The sequence below is a fragment of the Zalophus californianus genome, chromosome 14 (assembly GCF_009762305.2).
Source record: "Zalophus californianus isolate mZalCal1 chromosome 14, mZalCal1.pri.v2, whole genome shotgun sequence".
In the NCBI taxonomy this organism is placed as follows: domain Eukaryota; kingdom Metazoa; phylum Chordata; class Mammalia; order Carnivora; family Otariidae; genus Zalophus; species Zalophus californianus.
In genome coordinates, this window is record NC_045608.1 from 7694890 (window position 1) to 7712592 (window position 17703).

Here is a 17703-nt window from a genome sequence, read left to right on the forward strand (position 1 = left end):
AGCCTGGCTGAGCAGCTGCTTTTCACTTCACAGCTCATAGGGCCCAGAGCCCAGCTCTGACAGATGCCCCCAATAAGCACAGCTCAGTGGCACTAGGAAAGGCTAGAAATTCCTTCTTCCCTGGCATGGGGTTCTTGAGCCCCCTCATCCATCTGCACCCTGCAGGGTGCTGGGCTGGTTTTGCGCACATGTGTTTATGCAATCGTTTTACTGTAACTTAATTCAAATATCATACAATTCCCCCATTTGAAGTATACACACCAGCGGCTTTTAGTATATTTGCAGAGTTGTACAACCATGACCACTATCAGTTTTAGGACATTTTTTATCACCCCAAAAGAAACTCAGACCCATTAGTGGTCACTCTTTGGGCCTCTTTTGCCACGGAAATAAAGCTTGCAGGGCCTATGGGCATTTTAATGAGCAGACAGGAGAAACGCAATGAAGAGTGGTGCACACACAGCCACAGTGTAGCGTGGCCTGGTATCTGGGAATCGTGCCGAGGATACCACGGCCCTTCTTTCAGGACACCTTGGCCACGTTTGCATGTGGGCACCACTCACAGGCACCAGCAACCACAGGCTGTCTCCGGCTTTGAGCTCCGGGTCACGTGGGCAGGTGGGGGAATGGTTTCCACACTGAGGCTCCCTCCCTCCTGGACAGCCCTACACGGCTTTATCCGAGCAAGGCTCCTATAACAGCCAGTTGGAAGCAGGCACCCATGGGCTGGCTGGCCAGAAAAGCTAACACGATCCCTGATTCATTATTTATTCTGGCCCAGAACTAACTGTAGAGGACATCTGCTGTTTTGCCTCTCTGTCAATCACCCCACCCCCGCTCCACCCCCCCACATTCTGGTTGCACGCCAGGCCCTTCTTTGGGTGAACCACCTCATCATCCCCACACTCGGTCTGGGTGGCTAGGGGGAAGCGGAGTGATATAACTGGGCACGTGACTCGGAGCCAGCCTATCAGGGCTCTGCATCCCCCAGCCACACTGACTGGCTCAGGGATGAGCATGTGACCTCAGCCAAGCCAATCAGAAATCTGTCTCAAAATTAGAAAACCTGGATCTGCGAAGGCAAGCGCTCTTTCCTGTGAGACTGTCGATCTGGCCAGATCGTAGTCTAAGCAGCTGGAAGCCAGTGCTTCCAGGGGGTAAGAGATGAGGGAGGGGGGCTGTTGGCATTGTGTGAGCCCCCCCCCTTTTTAAAGATTTTATTTATTTGACAGACACAGCGAGAGAGGGAACACAAGCAGGGGGAGTGGGAGAGGGAGAAGCAGGCTTCCCGCGGAGCAGGCAGCCCGACAGCGGGGCTCGATCCCAGGACCCTGGGACCATGACCTGAGCCGAAGGCAGATGCCCCACACCTGAGCCACCCAGGTGCCCCTGTGTGAGCCCTTTTCACCTCCTTGAACCATCATTGATATACAGGCATACTTCAGAGATATTGTGGGTTCACTTTCAGGGCACTGCAATACAGCGAATGTCGCAATAAAGCAAGTCGAATGAAGTTTTTGGTTTTCCAGTGCTGCTAAAGTTACGTTTACGCTCTACTGTAGTCTAGTAAGTATGAGATAGCAGTTCTAGAAAAACAATGTACATACCTTAATTTAAAAATACATTGCTAAAAGGGGCGCCTGGGTGGCTCCGTCGTTAAGCCTGCTTCTCCCTCTCCCACTCCCCCTGCTTGTGTTCCCTCACTCGCTGTGTTTCTGTTAAATAAATAAATAAAATCTTTAAAAATACATATATATAGTGCTAAAAAATGCTAACCATCATCTGAGCTTTCAGCAAATTGTAATCACTGATCATAGACCACCATAACAAATATAATAATGAAGTTTGAAATACTGCAAGAATTACCAAAATGTGACAGAGACACAGAATGAGCACATGCTGTTGGGAAAATGGCGCCAATAGACCTGCTCGATACGGTCGTCAGAGACCTTCAATTTGTAAAAAAAAAAAAACAAACAAAAAAACACTATCTACGTAGTGCAGTTAGACAAGGTATGCCTTGTTCCCCCTTCATGTTTACTCCTATCAGGTAGTTTCCCTCATTTGCAGGATTTGCAAGGGAACTTGATTTGCTTATTGCACTTAGCTAATGCGCTACAGCTCCCACTCATTCCAGAAGATAAAGCACCAAGCCTACCCCACCCATTCCAGACCCCAGCCCCCACCACATCCAAACCCCTGCCCCAGGCCAGAGCAGGGAGATAGGCGCAGAGGAACAGTGCCATTTCAACTTGAGATACCAGTTGAAGTGTTAGGCAAATGAGGCCTGGCTTTGGAACCCCACTTCTACCCCCTTGTGTCCCCCTCCCCACTTTCCTGGTATGCCCCACACTTGCAGGGACCTCCACTCAGTCCTGTTCCCTTCCCTCTGGTAACCCACCACCACCACCCCCCATCCACAGCTTGTCACACTAGATAAAGAGCTGACCAGAGTAACTCTTCAAGGGTTAGTGACTGTTAGAGATGTAGCATGCCTCTGAAGACTCTTAATATGAGTCCATCAGAAGGATGAAACTGTAAGGCTGACAACAAGCCCATGGGAACAGAAGAGAGTTCATAACGAGGAGGCCTTGCCACTTACCCTGGCCCTGTTTCCCTACTACCTACCACCCTGGCTCCCCTCCAACGACACCCAAAAGCAGAAAGATACTATTCACTAAAATTAAGAAAGACTATGAATGTTATTTATTTGGTAAGATTTTCTACTTCAGTGTTTCCCAAAGCATGGGGTGCATTCCACCAAATTTTAGATGACACTTGAGTGTAACACTAGATGATACTGAACCACGTGGCGAGAGGTCATTGGTTCAGTTCTTTATTCTCCCGATTAAGTCGAGGAAAGAGTCTCTTTAATGCCTCTCAAGGTCCGCTAATCTCCCTTTTTACATACACGTAACACACAGAGATAGCAGGCCTCAGGCTCAGAGCCTCCCGGAAGCAAGAATAATTGACTTCAATACTTATACAAGGAAAACAAAAGGATATTTTTATACTACTTCCTCTTTCCTGCAACTGATGCTGGTTTTCCATGTATGGTGATGAAATAAAATTTCCTTTTACAATACACTAGTATTTATTTAAGTTAAAAAAAAAAAGGAGGGGTTGATTTAAAATGTGAAAATTATCATCCAGATGATACATGGAAAAGGCAAAAATGGCGAGGATGGGTCAAGAATGAGTGCCGTTTGAGAAACACTGATCTTTTCTAACGGGCTACATGCTACGGGGCTGCATACCTAAAAATCGCTGGGCCCCTGGTCCTTACCTCTGGGCTCTACCTTCAGGTTAAGGCCCGGCAGGGCAGGGATCTGCCATAAGAGACCACTGGGCAGAAAAGTGAAAAGGTGGCAAATTATTTAGGGGTTTGCAGACGCCCCCAATCTTAAATACACAGTTCACGACAGTTCCTTACTAGCGTCCAGGAAGGAGGAAGCAGGGAGGGGCTGGCAGGTTGTTACCTTTCGTTTCAGGGAAAAATAGGGACAAGCATGGTACACAGAGATGAAACAGCTACCCCAAAAAGGAAATCAGACCTACGGAAAATGGGTCCCGCAGGTGGCAAATCGTGGTCTTAACTGGGCCCCAAGACTCTCAGCTCAGAGACAGGTGGCGTAGGAAGGAGAATGACAAAAGAGCGGGGCTCCTCGTATTTGCAGGCCCTCAGAGGTGGGGACCCCCAATTGTGCCTCCATTCACTCAGGAACGCGGAGGCACACGCCCCCAAGGGACTGTGAAATAGCCCAGAGAGGGGACTTCAGTTGCCCAGGGCCCCAGAGCCGCGCAGGAACAGTAGTGGGCCCAGAGCTCCGGAACCCTCACTCCCAGCCTGGCTGTCTTCCTCCTCAGCACTGCGGGAGTAACAAGGCAGGTTTGAACCAAGACCCTCACCACATGTCCACCGTCCTCCCCATCTCCCTGTGGGGGACCATCCTCTCTTGTCACCAGAATCCATTCATCCCTCTGATGACAGTATCCCAATTTTCCTCTGGGGGACCCACCCACTGCCCTCCTGACACTCCGCCCCTAGGCTTCTAATGGCAGCCTGTGAGGGCGGGCATGAGGCTCAAGCCCGACCAATCACAGCCGTGCATTCTCTGGCCAGTGATTGGTTCAGAGGCAGGCACATGATTCAGCAAGTACCAATGCAACCTGGTAAGACTCTTGGAGAACAGCAAGGTGCCATATTTTGCTGGGAATGCTAGAAATAAAGTCAGGCGCTCCCGGGTGCCTCTGCATGGAGCCTGAGAATGAAGACAGCACAGTAGAGGGCAGAGGTGAGGGGTGGAGAGAAAGTGGGTCCTGGTGCCATTGTCTAAGCACCTGGATTAAGCTTGACCTGAAGTCAGCCCCAACGGACCTGTTCCTTGATAGGAGAAAACAAATTTCCTGTTGTGTTAAACCTATTTGAGTTAGACTTTTTGGTAAGCAGGAGACTGACCACAGGAGGTGACACCGCAGCAGGAGACCCAGTTTTCCTCCTCCCTGGCTCTGAACAGTCAGGGATACCCCTCCCCCTCCACGGAGGAAGGGAATACAGGCTGAGGGTGACTGCAGCCCTCATCTGCATCCCCTTCCATGACAGATCTCCCTTTGGCTCCCCCAACGCCCCCGCACAAAGCTGGGCCCCCAATTACCTTGAGCCATTGCTGATGAGAATACTCTCCCGAATTGTCAGGGTGCAGTAATACCACACCAGCAGGAAGTTAAAAACTTCGTCCGTCACCCTGGTGGAAAGAAGCAGCCCCGGGGAGGAGCGCACGCATGAGAACCAGGGACGGCGCTCCCACCCACAGGGCAATAGAACAGCAAACATGGATGAGGGCCGCCCCCCGCAGGCTGCCTCTGGGAACACCGCTGATCCCTGGGAAGACAGAGGAAGCATGGCCGCCACTAGCCTGCCCGTCCCCTCCTCACCTTTCTACCAGAATCCTGCTTGCCTTTAAGGGCTCTAGCCGAGGTTTCGCCCCCTTCCCTGAGCACTCGGCCTAAGACACCCTGTCTCCCTTCTAAATTCTTGTCTGATGTAACATTTTTGGTGGAAGGGCAACAGGAGGACCTGAAGCAGAAAACTGAGTATTTTAAACTGTCCACAGTGTCAAAGTGTAAATTCCCTCTGTCCCCTTAAAAGATCTATAAACTTTGTTGCACTTACAAAAGAATTCTTATGGCCCAAATTGTCTGTAAGCTGAATAAAGAGCTCCCGGCCTCCTCTACGGTCGCCGCGGCCCAGAGCCCGCCACAGAGGCCTTAAGACAGGACAGAGGGGCTGGAGCTGTTGCTGTACCCTGGTCAGAGCGGAAAGCTGGCGGGGTGTGACCTCGTCAGAGACCTCCCTGGCCTCCGCTTTGCTGTCTCTGAGATTCGAAGGCTGACCCCCTACCTGAATATGGCTGGGTGAAGGATTCCGGGACAAGGCCTACGACAGACAGCCCCTCGGAAGCCTCTCCTGCCGCTGACTCTAACGGAGGCTCTAGCTTCCCCCACAAAGGGAAGCGCCTCTGTACTTCCCAGCGCCGTACAGATGCATTCGGCACTGTGCGGGCCGCTGTCCGTCTGCACCGGGGAGGGAGAACACCCCATCTCCTCCGTCTCCATCTCTGAACCGGGACAACTATGGTAACCCTGGGAGGGAAATGTCAGGGTGCGACTCAAACAGTAAGAGCCAAAGTTAGAAGGTTGTCTTTTAAGCTATGTGACCCTGTTTTGTGGTCACAGATGACAGACTTTCAACCCCAAGCCCTCTTGAACCATCGCCTGCAGAGGGCCAGGAACCATTGCCCTGGGAGGGCCAGGAACAGACTGGAAGCACAGGGCCTGAGTTCAAATCCCAGCTCTGACTCTTCCCAGCTGCGCGACCAGGGGAAGTCAGTGATTCTCCCGCGTGATCACCTCCTGCACTGAAGTGGGGAGAGTGACGAGTGAGCACAGCTCCTGTGTAGGCTGCTGTGAGCATCTGCTGAGTTTAACACAGGAGGCATCTGGGGCATAGGAAGGGCTACCTGCATTCCCTGTTGTAATTTTGGGAAGTATCACAGAGTATCCAAAGCCTGAGATAGGAGTCTCAGACGCTTAGTTCTGAGGAAATCAAAGGCCTACTTGACTTGAATGGGGTGTTGGGGTGGGGACGGCCTCCCCAGGGCAGAGGGTCACTCAGACACCGACTTCTGAGCTCACCTCCAGATAGGAGGCAGGCCCAGTCGCGAGTCGTGGTGACCAGGATGTTTTTCATTGGTCCTTTCCTACAAGTTATCCATAAAGAGGGGAATAAAAAGAGTTTTATGGCTCCAGCACTTTAGGGATATGCTTGAGGTGCCTCCCTCAGCCTTCTCTGCCAGGGTGTATGAGCTCCCTGTTGCTGCTGTAACAACAGACCACAAACTTAGTGGCTGAAAGCAACACACATTTATTCTCTTACAGTTCTGGAGCTCGGAAGTCTGAAATGGGTCGGCAGGACTGGGTTCCTTCTGGAGGCTCTCGGGGAGAAATCACTTGCTGACCTGCTCCAGCTTCTAGAGGTGCCCGCATTCCTCGTTTCATGGCATCACATTTCCTTCTCTGACTCTGACCCTCCCAACTCCAGGATAATCTCTTCTCAAGTTCCTTCACTTAACCTATCTGCAGAGGCGTTTTGCCAAAGAAGGCCACACATTCGCAGGTTCTGGGGATTAGAATATGAACCTCTTCAGGGACCGTGACTCAGACCATGCCAGGCCAGCTCTAATTACTGGGAACTTGCAATGCTGCAGGCATTTTACGTGGACGATCTCTCTGAGTCCTCAGAACAACCCTACAGGATTGCTTCCTGTGGCAGGTGCACTTTCCACATCTGTGCCCATCTGAATAACTCCTGACAGCCAGACCCTGCCATTCCTGGCATGGCTGGAGTTCTCAGGCCTCCAGAGCTCATTCTGCTGGTGCGAGAGGCAGGTCAGCATGGAGGGGAATTTATGCCCTCTGGAAGCAGTCCTCAGCTCCACTGACCAACAGCAGTTGGAAGATAAATACCCTTGCTCCCTCGCCCCTCTAGTGGGTAACTGAGGCATGTTCCATGCTGTCTCCCAGTTCTCTGGATACGTACAGGGGAGCCCCTCCTGTCTCACTTCCCATTCCCCTACCAAGTAGGGGAGCCATCCTACCAAGTAGCTCTCGTTATCCTCGTTTTGTGTGTGAAGAAACCCAGGTGGGGAGAGGTTAGATCATTTGCCCAAGGTCAAACAGCAGGGCAAACTTCCCTGAAGGCAGAACGGAGATGAGCTGCCCGTCCAGCCCCCTTCCCCTGTCCTATTTTTAACCCACAGAAGGTATACTAGAGTTCCCTCAAAATTCATGTCCACCCAGGACCTCAGAATATGACCTTATTTGAAAATAGGGTCTTTGCAAATTTAATTAGTTAAGATAAGGTCATACCAGGTTAGGGTGGGCCCTGAATCCAAAGACTGGTGTCCTCCTAAGAAGGCCATGAGAGAAACACAGGGACACATGTGGAAGGAGGCTACCTGACAAGATTAAGGCACAGGAGGCTGAGTGAGACTGGAGGGAAACAGCTTTAAGCCAAGGAACGCCAAGGAACACCCTGGAGGCTGGAGGAGGCAAGGCCGGATCCTCCCCTAGGGCCTTCAAGAGCAAGCATGGTCCCACCAACACCTTGATTTCAGACTTCTGGCCTCTAGAACTCTGAGAACATAGATTTCTGTTGTTCCAAGCCATCCAATTCATGGTGCTTTGTTACCACTGCCCTGGGAAATGAATATAGAGAGGGATGGGGAGAAATTGAAAGACCCAGGCCCTCGCTGAACTTTAGAACTTGACAACACACCACAGGTTTGCCCTCGGAGGGCCCAAGATGTCCCAACGCAAGGGAATCTGGTTGCACATCAAGAACGTCTATCCCTTCCAGAGGGGCATTTGAGCAGGCAGTACTGATGTGTGCAGGCTTTGCCCTCTGGGGAAACAGGCCAGGCCTGAGGCAGCAGTCACGGGCCCGGGACCTAAAAGGGCCTTTCTTTGCCTGGACATTCGAGTGGCCAGACCAGAAACTGGACTCCCAGCCAAGCACCTGCCAGGAGATAAACCCCTGACACATGGGCCAAATGCCCAAGCTGTACTCAGCTGCCTCCCCTCGGGGCCCAAAACCCAGTGCCGGGGGTGGGGAATGAAACCCCCTGTGGCGAGACAGCCTGAGCCCACTGGCCTCAGCCTCTCAGAGCCGGGTGGCCTCCTCTTGCTCCCAAAGCAGTGGCTGATGCTGGTGCAAGGCGCTGGGCAGAGCCCTCCACACGCACTGTGAGCAAAGCCCCTCATTTTACAGATGGAGAGACTGAGGCTCCCCGAGGGAACATGCTCATGGTGACAGCCAGTTAGTCCCAAAGCCAGATTCAAACCCAGGCAGTCTGTGATCTTTCTTTCTTTTCTTCCTTCCCTTCTTCCTTTCCTTTTTTCTTGCTTTCTGTTTCTTTCTCCTTTTATAACTGATATATAATTCACATACCATAAAATTCACCCTTTCAGAGTATAACTCATTACTTTTTAGTATATTCACAGAGCTGTACCTTCATCACCTCTAATTCTGGAACATTCTCCTCACTCCAAGAGAAACGCCATACCCATCAACAGGACCCACCCCCACCTCCCCTCCCCCCAGCCCCTGGCCACTAATTTGCTTTCTGTCTCTATAGATTTGCCTGTTCTGGGTATTTCATATAAGCAGAATCATACAATATGTGGCCTTTTGTGACTAACTTCTTTCACTGAACATCATGCTTTCAGAATCCATGTTGTAGCGTGTGTCACTACTTTATTCCTATTTATTATTGGAATAATATTCCATTGTGTGTGTGTGCCATTCGGCTCTTTCCTAACTACTAGCTATAAGGTCTCTCCAGTAGCTGTTCAGTAGATATTTGTTGGACGGATGTCGAGGGGACAGGGCTGCTATTTCGCATGAGAAAAGGGTCTTCTCTACCTACAACCTACCAAACATTGCGGAGGCAGGAGGGACTCCCCCCGCCCCCCGCCCCCAGGCCCGCCAAGCCGGCACACACCACCGCACTTCCTGTTACCTGTAATGGAGGACAAATCGACATGCCACAGCGCCCAGGAGCAGGATGATGGTCAGGTAGAGCTTGAACTTCTCATACTCATCCTTGTAAGCAAATCTGTAGGGACAGACACCCCCAGGAAAGGTCACATAACTATTACTATAGTTACAGCAACATAACTATATCCCATCTGGGGACAGAATCCTCAGCCCCAACAGATCCTTCACCTACCACCAGCCACTGCCCACAGGAAGCTTCTGATCCCACTAAAGGAAAACTCTGGCCTTGAATTAATGGTGATGATCAATCAGAGAAAGAGGACTGATGTGCAAAGCTTCCCATGTCCCTGGGCTCTTGGTGTAGGTCTCTGGGCTGGTGATGGGGATGTGCAGGGGGTGGAGAAGTTCTGCTCCCTAACCAGCTACTGCAGCAGAAACACCACGCTCTACTGCCCCTGGGACTGATTTCAGGTGGACAGTACTGCCCACTTCCCGGGAGAACTGTGTGCGGTAAGCAGTGGAATGGAGTAGGGGCCGTTTCTCATGGGAAGGTGACAGTTCTGTTCCTGCAACGTACTGACTGCAATGAAAAGAAGAAGGAACCCTCCCAGGGTGGCCTCCCCACTGAGAAGGAGCGTGTCAGAAAGACCAAGAGCCAGGGCCCCAACTATTAATTTGTTTTATTTATGCAAAAATTCTAGCTAGGTTCATTTCTCCTAAGTTGAAAGAGCAAGATGCCTGGATTCCCTAAAGCCAGGTGGGGGTCAGAGATAACTTACTTGGCCTGGTTGCTGAGAAGGGTCACATTCACATTGCCAAGGACCAGATTTAAGTAGAGCCTGGAAGGAAAGTATCTGTGAGGGCTGACTCGTTCCTTACCAGCCCTGGAGTGCGCCCCAACCAAAAACATTCAAACAATAAGCATGCATTGACCACTGATGTTAGAAAACAGGGTGCTAAACTCAGCAGTAAAATTCTCACATGGAGAATAATGACTAACTAGAGAATGTGACACATGACAGTCATGACTAACCCATTTCCCCCCATTTTAGCTGGCTTAGAGACCATATTTTCCAGGCTCCCTTGCAGCTAATGTGAGCATGTGACTAAATTCCAGCCAATGAGGTGAAGGCATGTGTACAATCTCTAGGTCAATTTAAAAAGGGTTATTTTTAAAACTGAAGTAAAACCTTCAGTATATTTACAGGTATACCTAACAGTGTATTTTATGCCTGGCTTCTTTCTGCTGTGAACATTCTTTATTTTAAAAGAAACGTAATTCACATACCATAACATCACCCTTTTTTTTTAAGTTTTATTTATTTATTTAAGTGATCTCTACACCCCACGTGGGGCTCGAACTAACAACCCTGGGATCAAAAGTCACATGCTCTTCCAACTGAGCCAGCCAGGTGTCCCCATAACATCACCCTTTTCGAGTATCCAACTTATGGCTTCCAGTATATTCACAACGTTGTACAACTATTACATAATTCTAGAACATTTTCATCATCTCAAAATAAAGTACATACCCATCAGCAGTCACTCCCTTTCCTCCCTCCCTCCAGCACCTGTCAACCACTAATCTACTCTGTATCTATGAATTTGCCTATTCTGGACATTTCATACAAAAAGACTCATGCAACATGGGGCCTTTTGAGTCTGGATTCTTTGCTGCCGACATTCTTACACATGTCTATTGGAGGGCAGGAGCACTCATTTCCATTGGCTATACAGACAGACAGGAGTGGAATTTCTGGATTATAGAATATGTGTGTTTTTGGCTTCACTAGGAAATGGCAAACTTTTTTTTTTTTTTGGGTAAAAAGGCAGCTGCTTGCCCTCCACTTCCTGCAGATGTGACAGTATGAGCCAGCTTTGGCCATGCAGATGAGGACAACTCCCTGAAGGGTGGTGAAGCAGCAAGTTGGAGTTGGAAGGACCCTGAGTCCCTAGATGACCCCATGAGCCCTCCACTCTTGGTTCACTCACCTCTGGACTGCTATGTATGAGAAGAGAAGAGAAACCTCCCCCTTGTCTGAGCCCCTGTATCATTGGGCTTTTGTTACAATAGCCTGTACTCTAACGGCACTGACAAAGGTGCAAGCAAAGGGTTATGAAATCTTGGGGGAGGAAGGGTTTAATTCCACAGAGGGAGAGGGGTTTTGGAAAGGCTTCACTGAGTTGGTAACATTTGAACTGGGCTTTGAAGGATGAATAGAAGGTTGAGAGGAGAAAAGCAAACAAAAAAGTCTTCTTTCTAGCTCTGAATAAATTCTAGGGGCGTCTGGTGTAACCGGAGTAGAGGTGTAAAAAGAATATCTATTTTTTTTCAGCTAGCAATACAGTCCCCACTTCCTGAAAGAGCAGTGCCATTGCCCTTCAGAGAATCTCTTTCCCCCTCAGGTCCTAGGGTAAGGCACATGACCCAGGCTTAGCCAATCAAAGCACTGCATCCTCCTCATTGGGTCAATAATAATCATGTGACACACTGGTCACACACCAATGGGACTCAGTCCCGGCACTTTTCCCAGAACTACTAAGAAACAAAGAGGCCTTCTCTACTGGAATTGTTAAGCTGGCGGAAGGCAAACCCAGAGCTCCCGGGGCAGCTTGTAAAGAAAGTCTCCCTAAGAACAAGACACACATGGTCAAGAAAGTAAAAGGAAAGCTCACTGAGAGAGCCTAACAGTATCATTTGAGCAGCAGGATCCAGCCAGACCCACAGCAACATCTGCACCTTTAAGTTACGTGAACCAATAAATCGCCTATTTTTCGTAAGCACTTTGAGTTGGGCTTTCTGTCATTTGTAACTCAAAGATTGCCAACCGATGTAAAATGCACGGAGGACTCAGGAGGCTGGAGCTGGGAAAGCGGATCTGAGCTGCACTGTAAAAAAGGGTCATGCAGTTTCACTCTATGGAAAATTATCACCACCCGACTCAGGGAGTTTTTCACCAAATATGGCAAAAGAGAAGCCAAGAGGAATGGCTTCAAGTGTAAAAGGGCTAGTAAGCCTCCTGACAGGGGCTCTGACTCAGCGCTAGGCCAAACCAGGAGAAAGGGCCACAGGGAAGTGATGGGAGCACACTTAGCAGCCCGCCTCAGGTTTCGATACAACACTGTCCGATCTCGCTCTGGAACAGGTGGCAGTGATGTCACCTGAGGGAGGAAATGGGACTTCTTCAAAGGAGGAAGACAGAAAGAACACAAGCTCTGGAGTCAGAGTGTTCACATCCGAACTTGGGCTGAGCCACCTGAGCAAAACACCCCCTGACGGCTTTGAACCTTGTAGAATTTGGATACCTGGGTCTGACTCACCAAGCTGTAGACAATTCAAGAGCCCCCAGCACAATGCTAGGCATACAGCAGGCACTCAATAAATGTTCGTTCTCAAAGGAAAACAAAAGAGAGAGAGAGAGAAACCAAGAAACAGACTCTTAACTACAGAGAACAAACTCATGGTTACCAGAGGGGAGGGGGTGCAGGGAGGGGTGAGCTAGGTGATGGGGATGAAGGAAGGCATTTGTTGTGATGAGCACTGGGTGATGTACGGAGGTGCTGAATCACCCTACTGCACACCTGAAACTAATACAATACTGTCTGTTAACTGTACTGGAATTTAAAATAAAAATAAAATAAATCAATGTTTGTTCTTTGGGAGAAAACATCTTTCCTCTTAACCTCGGGTGGCACCAGGCATGCGGCAGGTGCTGGAAACCAGATCTTGTATCTGGTTCCTCACACAAGCCCTCCCAGGAAGGTCACGCTGAGATCCCTTCCTGTTCCATGGAGGAACGTATGAGAAAGCCTCCTTCTCTTTCCTGCCCTTGCTTCCCTCCTTTCCCCTCAACCTCAAGCCCCAGCAGGGAGGTGGAAGTCACACAGACCAGGCCCTCTAGGCCTGGGTGTCTGCCCGCAGCAGAGGTGCGCTAAGTTTCCAGCTCCTACCCATTCTTCTTGGGCAGGTAGGCCTCCATGTCGAAGAAGATGTTCTGCCGCTCCTTGATGTTGGCGCTCATCTGCTGAATGAGCTCTGCCTCCTCCCGACTGGCATGGTTCTTGTACCTGTTTGGTCAGAGGTGTGGGCATAGGAGAAGCAGGGGTGTTACTCAGACTGGAGGAAGAATCTGGGAGCTCGGGGCACGGCCCTCCCAACTTTCTATCTCAATGCTTCTTACAACCTCAATTCTCCCTCTGCACCCTGTGGGTTTGACCCTGGGTCCCTGCTAGCCTTGTGACCTTGGGAAAGTCCTTTCACCGCTTTGCCTTATTTTCCATACCTGAAAAACAGGGGTAGCATCAGGCCTACCTCATGGACAATACTGTTGTGAGGATTAAGTGAGTACACTAAATGTAACACATTTAGAATGATCCTTGATACACAGTATGAGCTCAATGGACTTCTACAGGCAATACCATGCTTCTTACTCTTCTAAAAGAGGAGACTGAGGATTACTAGAAGGGCAGACAGGAAAGTGCTTTAAAGGTATTAGCAGGCAACCGATCACTGTCTGTTTTTCCTTGGTGATATTTAACTCTCAAAACTAGAAAAACAAGCCAGTGGACACCCTCTCAGAATAGTAGGTATGTCCTCTATGGGTCAACCTTCTAACCCAATGGTTCTCAACTGGGGACACTTGGCAACATCTAGGAACATTTTATTTGTCAAACAGGGGGTGGAATGTCCTACTGGCATCTAGGGGATAGAGGCCAGGGATGCTGCTAAACATCCTAGAATGCACAGGACAGACCCTGCAGCAGAATTACCAACAGTGCCAGGGTTGAAAAATCCTAGACCGATAAAGACTGTTGAGTCTTACCATCAGTAAGATGTGTTTTTCCAAGAGCGGCGATGTCATTACATGGAACCCTCCACACTCTTACTCCATGACTAATGGACCTCCATTTCCAAAATGGTCAGCCAAGGTTAGGGATATAATCAGTACGTTTGCAAAAATTGTCCACAAGGGAAGGGAAGGATTGACCAGGAGTTACACACTATGGTACAGAGACTTAGCGAAGTCAACTGGAATAAGCCACTCAGAGCCTCAGTCTCCTTGCCTGCCTGGGATCACAGCACCCACTGGACTCCTTCTACCTATAGGGGATGAGAGCACTTTCCAAACCATGAAGACATGAGGATTGGGAGGTGAACTTATGATCTTGTCCTCAAGAACTGAACTAAGTCATGAGCTTAAGTATTTCCCCCTGGGGATGCCAGACTTCCTACCACCTACACCAAAGACCCATAACAACTTTCCTCTGGGAAACTACCTCACATCCTCTTTCCCCTCCATATAGTTCCAGTAAGCCTGTCCCATTCCCCAGGTCCAAAAACTAAGCATATGATCTAGTCTTGCCTAACCAGAGTCTCAGTGATTGGTTCACAAAGGAGCATGTGACCAATTCCCACCAATTAGGATCACACCCAGAACTTTTACTGAAAAACAAGTTATTCTGTCAGTGGAACCAAACCAATAGGAAGGAAGGCTGGAGGATGTAAGTCCGAAAGATATTTGTCTGGCACTGCTGGTGGCCATCTCGGTGACCAGAAGGGGACAGTCAGCCTGAGGGTGAAGCCAATCTAGAGGAAGGCAGAATTTAGAAAGGGGGGGTGGAAACAGATTCCTAAAAACACCTTTTGACCCCTGCATCCAGTGATGTCTGAAGCTACTCCTGGTTTTTTTCCATTAAAATTTCCATTCTCTGCTTAAGCCAGCTTTGAGTTGGGTTTCTGTCCCTTAAAACCCGGGGAGCTGTAGCCTCGCCTACCTCTGGAGTGTGTGCTTCAAGTCCTTCAGGCGCGTCTTCTGCTTGTTGATGGAGCCGCTACACAAAGTCTGGAGTGAGGTCAGCTCCTCCAGCTTCTGCTTGTAGATCCTGTGGGTTTCCTGAGGGATGGAGGAGCCCAAGCAGGGTGTATGGGAGAATGTGAATGGGTCGCTTTTCATAGTTGGACGTGACTGTGCAAGTCAGTTTGACAGCTAAGCCTAGAACCCTCATTCCCTAGCCTTTCTGCCAAAAAAGTAGTGCAACTACTACTATCGAAGATGTGGCTTAGACAACCAGGACTGGAATTCGGGAAGGCAGCATGGCACGGCACTTATGTACGGAACTAATGTTTTTTTCCTACCCAGGTTCCATCCTTCCTAATAGCAACAACAACCCAATATGCCTTTGGGAGGCCACCTCTTGTCAACCTCTTCTTGGTCCAGATGGTTTGAGTAGGGCTAACAGTTTCCACGCCAACAGTGGTCATGTGATCCACGCCTGGCCAATGAGTATCCTCCAATGCCCTAGCCACTGACTGATTCAGAGGTAGACACGTGGCTCAAACCGGGCCAGTGAGAGTCAGCCCTGGGACTCTGGTTTAGAAATATTGGTTTAGAAATGCCCTCCTTCTTCTGGGTTTGCTAATCTGGTAGAAAGTGCACCTGGGGCTGTTGAGCAAATGAAGCCTAACAGGAAAACAGAATTGCAATGCAGTATGAGATAGAATTCTCACAGCATCAATTCAGCCCTTAGATCTAACCAGGTCTGAATGTAATGCTCTTGGTGATATGAATTAATAAATTCCTTTTCACTTAGGCCAGTTTGAGTTCGGTTTCTGATCCTGGCAATGAAGAGAGTTCTTGCTAAGTCAACTAAGAAAAGGACACACCGCTTCCCTTACAGCCAGCCCTCCCTCCCCCAGGCTCTGGAAATAACCATTCAGGGCCACAAGGCCTGGGGAGATACAAGAGACTTCACCTCAAGGCAAGGAGGATGAACACAGTAACTTCTTGATCATGCTGCCCCAGCACACCTCCCCGAACATTACACCATATGCTCAGAAACAGCCCCTTCCCTCTAGAGTTCTGATAATCTAAGACAAGCACCAACAATGTAGAGGAAACAATATGAGGGACAGGGACCATGAAATTAAAAAAAATAAACCAATGAACAGATTTAAAGTGTCTGCTTTCTTGGGTGGTGGAGGAACGTATTTACCAGAGGGAGGGAAAAAAAGGGGGTAGTCAAAGGGTGAGACCAGACCCTAAACGCTCATAGCTGCCAAGCGGGGTCTCCAGATTTGACAGTCAAGCCAGAAAATAAAGAAGTGAAGACAATGAAGTGAACAGATAACAATTAGGAACAACATCAAAGGACACTGTGAGCAAGTCTCCCCTGACCCCGAGATGAGATGGCTTGGTCCCCTGAATTCGCACAGCATCCTCACTCTCTCCTGCCTGGGTCCCTGGAGAGGAAAATCAGGTCTTTCATGTAACTTTATATTTTTAAATAATTTCAAACTTGCTGAAGAATTTTAAGAAGAATACAAAGAACCCCCCTATACCCTTCACCCAGATTCACTAACTGTTGGCATTATGCCATACATATTTGCTTTATCGCATGTGTGTGTGTGTGTGTATTTTTTCTGTATCAGGCATCAGTGAATGACAACCCACAGGCCAAATCTCTAGCCACCATATTTTGTATGGGCAGTACGCTGGAAATGGTTTTTGGCTGGTTGGAAAAAAAAAATCAAAAGAAGAATACTTCACAACACGTGAGAAGTATATGAAATTGAAATTTCGGTATCCATAAATAAACTTTCCCGCAGCACAGCCACACCCGTTCACTTACATCCCGTCATGGCTACTTTGGCGCTAAAGCAGCATATTGAGTAGTTGTGACATGGGCCATATGGCCCGCCGAAGCCTAGAATCCTCATTCCCTAGCCTTTCTGCCAAAAAAGGTTTGCCTACTCCTTTCTAAACCATTTGGGAGTTGGTTGTAGACAACATGCTTCTTTACTCTTAAATACTTCAGCGCATGTTTCCTAAGAACACGACATTCTCGGGGCGCCTTGGTGGCTCAGTCGGTTAAGGGTCTGCCTTTGGCTCAGGTCATGTTCCCAGGGTCCTTGGATCGAGCCCCGCGTCGGGCTCCCTGCTCAGCGGGGGATCTGCTTCTCCCTCTCCCTCTGCTGCTCTCCCCACTCCTGCTCACTCTCTCTTGCTCAAATAAATAAATAAAATCTTAAAAAAAAAAAAGAACACAACATTCTCTTATATATCCATAGTACAATGATCAAATTATCGCATCTCTTCAGGCTCCTTTAGTCTACGACAGTTCCTCAACTTTTCTTTGTCTTTCATGACATGGACATTTTTTTTATTTTTTTTAAATGTTTTATTTATTTATTCATGAGAGTCGGGGGGGGCAGAGGCAGAGGGAGAAACAGGCTCCCCGCCTAGCAGGGAGCCCGATGCGGGACTCGATCCCAGGACCCTGGGATCATGACCTGAGCCGAAGGCAGACGCTTAACCATCTGAGCCACCCAGGTGCCCTGACATGGACATTTTCAAAGGGTTCAGTCCAGTTGTTTTGAAGAATGTCCCTCCATCTGGGTTTGTCAGATATTTCCCCATGAGTGAATTTTGGATATGCATTTGGGACAGAAATGCCATTAAAGTGATGCTGTGTCCTCAGTGTCTCCTATCAGGAGGGACACAGTGTCTGTGATGTTAACATTGATTGCTTGCTGCCCACTGCTTTCCCCATTTACAGTGACCAGCTTCCTATCTGTAATTAACAAGTAATCTGTAGAGAGGGAGGCTGCGATTTACTCCCTTTTGAATTCCTCCACCCTCCTATGT

General features: G+C 49.0%; 1 protein-coding gene across 2 annotated transcripts in view; it reads right to left on the reverse strand.

Moving 5' to 3' along the window:
• Positions 1–17703, reverse strand: part of TMEM120B (transmembrane protein 120B) — a 41369-nt gene that overhangs the window by 8769 nt on the left and 14897 nt on the right. Inside the window, exons 2-6 of one of the 2 annotated variants that reach the window (XM_027576895.2) lie at positions 14834–14952; positions 13010–13126; positions 9838–9897; positions 9081–9176; positions 4656–4745 (exon numbers count right to left, since the gene is read on the reverse strand). In XM_027576895.2, coding sequence (XP_027432696.1) covers positions 4656–4745; positions 9081–9176; positions 9838–9897; positions 13010–13126; positions 14834–14952 — 482 coding nt within the window. The remainder of the gene's footprint in view (positions 1–4655; positions 4746–9080; positions 9177–9837; positions 9898–13009; positions 13127–14833; positions 14953–17703) is intronic. The other variant, XM_027576896.2, reaches the window with a different exon arrangement.